The 8,938-nt window shown below is 48.8% G+C and overlaps 1 protein-coding gene across 1 annotated transcript in view; it reads right to left on the minus strand.

Annotated features, from left to right (window-relative positions):
* Positions 1-7,701, minus strand: part of LOC107122990 (tripartite motif-containing protein 14-like) — a 23,722-nt gene extending 16,021 nt beyond the window's left edge. Inside the window, exons 1-2 of the mRNA XM_015426142.1 lie at positions 7,309-7,701; positions 1,270-1,365 (exon numbers count right to left, since the gene is read on the minus strand). Coding sequence (XP_015281628.1) covers positions 1,270-1,365; positions 7,309-7,701 — 489 coding nt within the window. The remainder of the gene's footprint in view (positions 1-1,269; positions 1,366-7,308) is intronic.
* Positions 7,702-8,938: the final 1,237 nt, after the last annotated feature.

An 8,938-nucleotide genomic window follows, 5' to 3' on the forward strand; every position in this document is an offset into this window, starting at 1 on the left:
GAGACCCGAGTGTGCCGCAAGACGGAGTGAGCTCCCGTCTCTAGTTCCAGCTCCTGCCAACCTAGCTGTTCGAAAGCAAGAAATTGCAAGTAGATAAATAGGTACCACTTCGGTGGGAAGGTAACAGCGTTCCGTGCGCCTTGGTGTTTAGTCATGCCGGCCACATGACCACGGAAACGTCTTCGGACAGCGCTGGCTCTTCGGCTTTGAAACGGAGATGAGCACTGCAACCCTAGAGTCGGATTCGACTGGCTTTCGAGCAAGGGAACCTTTACCTTTAAGGCGCTACTGGAGTCTTGCTCTTTTCTACTGCTGCAGACAGACTAACACGGCTGCCCATCTCAATCTATCAGAGTATGGCATCTTAAGATACCTCCCTGGCCATACTCTGTGGTAAGGCATTAAGGCGTGCCAACATAAAGGAACTGGCGGATGGGGAGGGGGAAGGTTAAGCATCATCCAGCGATGCTTTAGGAGAATTAACAAGAGAAATAAAAAGGCAGGAAACAAGTTCCTTCCCTTTGTAACATCGAGTCCAGCCCTAATTTGTATATAATCAGGACTACTATAGCATTGAGCCTGGATATTGTGTTCTTAGAGTACATTAACGGTGTTGCTGGAATATCTATGTTCTAGACATTGGCAAAACACATTCATTCCTGCAAAACCACTAATTTCCTGCAAATGTTCCTTCCATAAAAGAATGGTTCAGAAAGACAAGATGCACAGCAAAGTTAGTGACATGGATGAATTCTGCATATAATGGGGGGGGGGCAGTTAAGAAAAGACAAGTTTTTACTGAGGATTAAAATATTCTAGAAGACATAAATATACATCAGTACAATTTGAGTTGAGGATTCTCTGTCATCCACTGAACATCCTTTATAACTTTTAATGTAAAAGTTCACACCTGCGCCATACACAGTTGTCAGCATTGTGAGAGAAGAATCCTGTTATTGGAAAAATTAATAAAACAGTGATTTAAAAATCATTTTAGGTGCCAGACAGATAAAACAGTAAACCATGTTGGGATGGTGATGACAGCCACCCAGGCCTTCCTCCAGCCTTTCTAAAAAAAAAAAAATTAAGCAGGTACACAGTTCTGAATAAATGAAAAGAGATCCACAAATGGTGTCTTGTCTATTTCCCTTGGTCTCCTCTTCTGGTGAATTCAGACTGCAAATTCCTACGGGCAGGGACCCATATTCAAAGCTGTGGATACCCATGTGCGTATAAGGAATAAAAGAACATTTTCCATTTTCACCTCACCTTAAGTTCATTAGTAGCTTTTTCAATATGCTTCGTGTTGTCAATCTCCTGCTGCTTCTTCATTGATAACTGCTTCAGATATGACGCCATGATCGCCTGTGTTGTGTGTAAGAAAGCACGCAACTGAAATAGCAGCTTATTTTCATCACAGTTCTACTATTAATATAAAGCTCCAGTAGGGAAACTGCAAGGACTTGCATGGTGGGGGGAAATCACATCCCCCCCCCACTGTTGGTCCTCCTCCCCCAGGCAACACCTGTGACCTGCCCCTTTCCCTCTGGTCCTGCCCCCTCACTTAAGTCCCCTCCCCAGTCTTCCATTTTCCCTCTGGTCCCTCCTCCCCTCTCTTTCCCATGCTTCCTTGACTCCCATTTTCCTACCTACCTACCTACCTACCTATTTCAGGCTCTATCCCTCATATGGAAACCTCAGCAACGTTGTTTGGGGCTGTCTAGCGATCCCAAAACAGCCACAGATCTCATGGTGTAGCCTCGCAAGAATTCGAATTGTGCTACCAAAAAAAAGGTGTTCATATTTACACTTGCACAAACACCATGTCTATGATTTGAGTTTTTTTAACCTTTATTTTTAGGTTTCAGATTTTTTCCCCCCTGAAAAACCTGGGAATTCTCCCAGGTTTGTAGAAACACGTCCCCTATCCTCATGTGGGCCACACTGTGTGGATTTTTTGATCCACATCCTTGTGCAGAGTTCAGAATTAGACATGGTAAAGAAGAGCCTGGCTGGATCAGATCAACGTTCAATCTAACCCAGCATTCCATCTCCAGCGGGGCCAGCTGTCTATGGAAAGCTTACACTTCCCCTCCATCCTTGCCCAGATAATCTGGGTTACTGTAGGAATAACAGGCCTGCAGAGTAAGTGAAAAACAGTCCTCACTTGCTACAACAAACCAGTTCTTTAAAACTGTTTAGCAGTCTGGCACAAGGGAAGGGAGTGGTTGAATTATATGGGAAATAAGATGGCAACGAATGGATCTTCTCACCAAACTTGTTACTACTTCCGAAAGCAGCAGGAAATAAATACTCAGCATTTGTATAGTGCTGTCAAGCGCTCAAGGCACTTCCATTCACTTTTTTAAAATAACCCTTACAAGAACTCTGTAAGGAAGGTTATCAGAGACAGCCAATGTGGTGCGGTGATTACACTGTTGGATTATGAGTTAAAAGACCCAGGGTGCAACCTTGAAGGCAATTTCCTAGGAATAAGCCCCACTTCATAACATGGGACTGACTTCTGAGTAGAACAGTTCAAATCTTATTGCTCTCCTCCCTGCAGACCCTTACACCTCAAATTGGTCCCAGTTCATAGTGTCTAAAATCAAATCCATTGGTATTGATCTGGATTTTTTTTTGCCAATTCTGCTGAAATGGATATTCTTCGGATTGTCTGAAAGAGGATTTGGGACACTGAAGCTCAAGTTATTAATGCTGGTAGCTCTGGAGTCTTTTCCCCACACAAGATTCTATGGCGCAGTACCTTTCTAATTTGGTAAACCCCTCACAACTGTAGAGCTTTCATGCTTGCCAGGTTCAATTTCTTCCACTCGGCTATTTTGACAGGCAGACATAAGGGTATTCCTTATAAAGAAAGAGTCTGTACCTGTCTTTACAATGAACCTGACTCTGTGCAACATACGTCATTCCTTGATCCATCCCCTTCTTTCTTCTGCAAAATCTATGACCAATAATGACCTTGGTTTTTCGTTATCTGACAGATCTCCTCACCCAAGCCAAGGAGCTCCTTGAGTAACTTTGGAACAGTCTCTCTCACCTTAGTCTACCTCACAGGGTTGTTGTGAGGGCAAAATGGAACAGGGAGAGGCGGACAATGCTGACTGCTCTGAGCTCCTGGAAGGAAGAGTGGGATAAGAATGCCACGTATACTGTTGTTATCTCTGCCTCACATTAGTTAGGGGCTGCCCAGTTTATGGCAAAGGCAATGCTCAGATCAGAGTCTTCCTAATTTAGTCCTCAGTCTTAGCCATTATTTCACATCAGCAGCAGCTGTCATCAGCTTAGATCATTCAGGTTTGAAAGGCTCCTGCTAAAAATTCTGTGATGAAGGCCTGGTTGCCCAAAGCATTAAGAGTCTGCAAAACTGCTTATATTTGCGTGCAAACAATTAGGGTTATCGTATTTAACCCATCTATTCCAAGCTTTGGACTAGCCCTGAGACTAAATTCCCCTCACACCGCAAAATACTAACCCACAATAATGTTTACTAGACTGCCTGCCTCTGCACACTCACATGAACCATCTGCGGCAAACCATCAGCCTACAGGGACTAAAGGAGAGAGCTCTGTCTCTTCCTGTGGACAAGGGCTTCTTTACCTGGTGTCAGGTGGTTCCTTACATGCTTGTTTTCATTGAGTGATCAGTGGGGACCAATTTTAATCAGTGAGCTAAGAGCGGGTTGTTGTTTTTTTAAAGCTACTTTGGTACTGGTGTGTTCTTGGGTTCTGCCAGTGGCTTACAGAAACAGACTCCTGCTTTGCTTTTTCAGCTCTGGGACAAAAAGTGCCAAGTATCAACTGTTTTGTTTTAATATATACCAAAAGGGGTTTTGTGTGTGTGTGTGTGTGTGGGGGGGGTATCACGTTTGTCGGAACCTGGCCATTGAGGCACCTGTACACCATTCACATTTGATTCCACAACTGTACTTCGCCATTTGAAACATGGTTCAAAAACGAATGAGTGCATGACTAATTCCTGAACAATCCTGGACAAAATTAACTCAGGTTTCCATTCCACATTTGCAAAACATGAACCACCATGGTTATTCCTTTCAGTGTTGCTGACAGCACAAAGGCAACTCAAATAGTGAGGGGGTTTGCCTATTCTTGGTTGGTATACTGGAACCAATTCACAGGGACAGAAAAATAGATATTTCATTAGAAACTGCCAAATTGCATACCCAAAATGGTAAGAGCCAGTTTGGTGTAGTGGTTAGGAGTGCGGACTCTAATCTGGGAGAACCAGGTTTGATTCCCCACTCCTCCGCATGCAGCTGCTGGTGTGACCTTGGATAAGTCACAAGTTCTCTTGGAGCTGTTGTCGCAAAAGCAGTCCTGTCAGAGCTCTCTCAGCCCCACCTACCTCACAGGGTGTCTGCTGTGGGGAGGTGAAGGGAAAGGAGATTGTAAGCCACTCTGAGACTCAAAGTGAAGGGTAGGGTCTAAATCCAATCTCCTCTTCTCCTCCTCCTCATGAGTGCTTTGGGGTCCACCACACCTTTCCTGGTGCCCACAAAGTGTTGTTAGCAAGTGAGGGGGGGCGAGGGCAGGCATTTGCCCAACACAGCTTTTGATTGGCCACTGGAGATCCAGGCAGATTAAAATAACATTGTTTCAGTGGCAGCTGCCTCTACAGTGTTGTTTTATTCTCTCTCACTCCTCTTTCCAGTGTATTTTTAAATTACACCCTCCTCCCCTGCAATTGGGCTTCCTCAGTGTGTGTGACTCCACCTCCGGCAGCACCCCTTTTGTGATTGGCTCCATCTCCTTTGGCAGCCATTTTTTTGGTTGCACCCCCCCCATCCTGTGTCAGAATCCCAAAGATAACTGCAAGCTAAAAAAAAAAAAGGCTGGGGGATCCCTGGCAGACACAATATTTCTGTCCTTACAATGTAATTCTCGCACCACACACCGGCATACAAATGTACCATGAAAAGGGGCACATTTGCGTCTTATAAGAAGTAAATCCAATCCCCTCTTCTTCTCCTCCTCATGAGTGCTTTGGGGTCCACCAACACCTTTCCTGGTGCCCACAAAGTGTTGTTAGCAAGTGAGGGGGGGCGAGGGCAGGCATTTGCCCAACACAGCTTTTGATTGGCCACTGGAGATCCAGGCAGATTAAAATAACATTGTTTCAGTGGCAGCTGCCTCTACAGTGTTGTTTTATTCTCTCTCACTCCTCTTTCCAGTGTATTTTTAAATCCCCCTTCCCCCCCTGCAATTGGGCTTCCTCCGTGTGTGTGACTCCACCTCCGGCAGCACCCCTTTTGTGATTGGCTCCATCTCCTTTGGCAGCCATTTTTTTGGTTGCACCCCCCCCATCCTGTGTCAGAATCCCAAAGATAACTGCAAGCTAAAAAAAAAAATAGTGAGGGGGTTTGCCTATTCTTGGAAGAGTAACCAATAGATGAAGAATGCGAGTTGGTTGGTATACTGGAACCAATTCACAGTGACAGAAAAATAGATATTTTATTATAAACTCCCAAATTGCATACCCCACACGGTAAGAGCCAGTTTGGTGTAGTGGTTAGGAGTGTGGACTCTAATCTGGGAGAACCAGGTTTGATTCCCCACTCCTCTGCATGCAGCTGCTGGTGTGACCTTGGATCAGTCACAAGTTCTCTTGGAGCTGTTGTCGCAAAAGCAGTCCTGTCAGAGCTCTCTCAGCCCCACCTACCTCACAGGGTGTCTGCTGTGGGGAGGTGAAGGGAAAGGAGATTGTAAGCCACTCTGAGACTCAAAGTGAAGGGTAGGGTCTAAATCCAATCTCCTCTTCTCCTCCTCCTCATGAGTGCTTTGGGGTCCACCACACCTTTCCTGGTGCCCACAAAGTGTTGTTAGCAAGTGAGGGGGGGCGAGGGCAGGCATTTGCCCAACACAGCTTTTGATTGGCCACTGGAGATCCAGGCAGATTAAAATAACATTGTTTCAGTGGCAGCTGCCTCTACAGTGTTGTTTTATTCTCTCTCACTCCTCTTTCCAGTGTATTTTTAAATGCCTTCAGCAACATATATTTTTTTAAGTTACTGGTTTAAGAAAGCCAGTTTGGTGTAGTGGTTAGGAGTGTGGACTCTAATCTGGGAGAACTGGGTTTGATTCCCCACTCCTCCACAGGCCCCCCCATCCTGTGTCAGAATGCCAAAGATAACTGCAAGCTAAATAAAAAGGCTGGGGGATCCCTGGCAGACACAATATTTCTGTCCTTACAATGTAATTCTCGCACCACACACCAAGACATACAAATGTACCATGAAAAGGGGCACATTTGCGTCTTATAAGAAGTCACTGCATGCAATGCACATACAGCACTCAGTGCCTACGGGAGCAGGAAAGCTGATTCCTTCTTCCTTTGCTGATTCTTGGGGAGTGGAATCGTTTTGAGTCCGCAAAACATCTGGATTCCCTACAGCTAAGAAGTGCAGGAGACTCAAGATGCAGCGTTGCTGTCCAGAAAAGCCCAGGGGAGGGGGAAGGATGGCATGAGGCGGTATTGTTTTCCCAGCACTTGCAAGAAGGCTACCTGTCCAATATGAAAAATAAAACAGAAGTCAACTGGCACATTCAAGACTAACAAGGTTCATTCCAGCATAAACTTTCTTGAGCCAGGGAGGGAGGGAGGGAGGGAGACGCCAGCAAGGCACTTTCAAGACAAGTGAGAAGCAGAGGCAGTTTGCCCTTGTCTTTCTCTGCAGAGTCTTCCCTGGCGGTCTCCCTTCCAAGCACTGACTCTGCTTAGCTTCCAAGATCTGATGAGATCGACCTATACTATCCCATCTTCCCTCCACAGGAAAAGCTTTAAACTGGAATAAATGTAGCTTGTCTTTATGGTGCCACTGGACTCCTGTTCGATTCTGCAGCAAAAGGCCAACAGGGATTATATATAATCCTCTGGGATTATTTATAATGGAAGACACTGCGTAGTGCGAGGTGCCAACTGACCATAAGCAAAACTACCACTGGCCTGCTCCTGTGCTCTTAACAGCCACTTGATCTACACAACCCCCAGGGCAAAAGTTCTCCATGCCACAGAAAATCTTAGTAGCCAAATTCGTGGCGGGAAAACAAACTGAGGTTTAAAAAGCACAGGAGCAGAGGCTAGCGAAAGAGTTGGCAGCCTCGTTGAGGTTCCGAGACACGAGACACCCCTATTTTCGCATTCCACTGAGCGTGTGCGCCCAAGAGAGGAAGCTCAACTGGCCTTCTGTGTTCCTTTGACACCACAGAAAAGCCACAGTCTCCCACCCAGGAGGCACAGAAGCGGCGGCCTCTTTGGAGCCTCCCTTACCTGTTTCCGTCCGGCCGCCTGGGCGATGAGGCTGACCCGGTGGCCGCGGTGGGGGCCCAGCGCCGGGCAGAGCGCGCACACGCAGAGCGCGCACTCCTCGCAGAAGAGCTCCAAGGGGCGGCCGCGGTGGTCTGCGCACGAGCGCGCCAGTTCCCGCAGGCTCCGCAGCTCCTCCGCCGCCTCCTCGGCCGGGCACACGCGGTGGCCTCGGAAAGCCGGGCCGGCCACGCCGCCAGCGTCCTCCGCGCCCGGGTGGGGCCGCGCGTGGGCCCCGCAGAACGAGCTCAGGCAGGTCAGGCAGGTCCACGCCGCCGTCCTCGGCTCCTCCTGAGGCGCGCACAACTCGCAGAGCGGCCCGCGGGTCGACAGCGCCTCCGGCTCCCATCGCGCCATGGAGCCCCGAGCGCTGAGAGGAGGTTGAGAAGCAGCGGCCGAGGCGGGGCGGAGTAGGGCGAGGCCACGCGAACTTCGCCCCCGCCGGCCCAGAGTTTCGCCTCTCTTGGAACTGAAGGAAAAGAAAAGCGTTGGCGGGACTTAGAAAGCGCGCCCTCTCCTCGTATGGGCGTGCGAAGAGAAACAAGAGTCCAGGAGCCACCTTAAAGACTCACAATATATGTGGCAGGGGGTGAGCTTTCCTCAGTCGCCGCTCACTTCTTCAGATACCTGAGGAGGGACTCATCCCCTCTGCCACATATTTTTGTGCGTCTTTAAGGTGGCTCCTGGACTCTTGCGCTTTTCTACAGACAAACACGGCTTCCCATCTTGATATAAATAAAAGTGTGCGTGCGTGGAGGGGAAAGGTTACTGTTTTTTCTCAAAGCAAGCATTAAACAAACACCACCACCCCTTCGGGCACCAAGCTGGATGTTTGGACTGTGAACTGGGGCTGTGGCTTCACGGAAGAGCATTGCCTTTGGCAGGGCGGAAGGCCCAAGTTCAACCCTCTGTGCCGCCAGTTCGAATGATCACACGCCAGAGGTCATTCCGGCTCCCCCAGCTCTCTGGAGGGGCTCTTTAAAACGTTATGGCCGCCACCGCTGTTCTCCGCGCCCGCGTCTCCCTCGCCTCCCTGAGCCCCGGGGTGGTGTCCTTGGACTTGTAGGCACAAATTCCACTTCTCGCGTGAGGTCCGAGTGGCGTTGCCGCTCATCACACACGAGAGGTCATTCTGGCTCCCCCAGCTCTCCGCAGGGGCTCTTTAAAAAGTTATGGCCGCCACTGTTCTCGGCGCCTGCGACACCCGCCCGCGCAGGGGGGGGGCAGTGGGGGGAAACATTCCCTTGCCTCCCTGAGGTGGCCTTGGACTCATAGGGGCAAATTCTACCTCTTGCGTGGAGGTTATTTTGGCTCCCCCAGCTCTCCTTCGGGGTTCCTTAAAAAGTTATGCCCCCTGCCACTGTTCTCGGCAGCAGCTGCAACGCCCATGGGGGGACTGCTGAGCTGCCCTCCCTGCCTTTTTCAGGCTCCGCGCTAGAACGCTGGGCCAGAAAAAGGGCCAGCCAAATGTCAGTTTCGGCCCCATTATATCCTATGGGCCATTGAAGTCAAAGGCGAAAACATAGGGTATATTCTGGGGGGTGGAGGGGAGGGGGTTTGAGGGAGAGGCTCCAAACTCGCAGGGTAGCTGCTG

This window comes from Gekko japonicus, unplaced genomic scaffold, assembly GCF_001447785.1.
Source record: "Gekko japonicus isolate JY-2015 unplaced genomic scaffold, Gekko_japonicus_V1.1 scaffold205, whole genome shotgun sequence".
NCBI lineage: Eukaryota > Metazoa > Chordata > Lepidosauria > Squamata > Gekkonidae > Gekko > Gekko japonicus.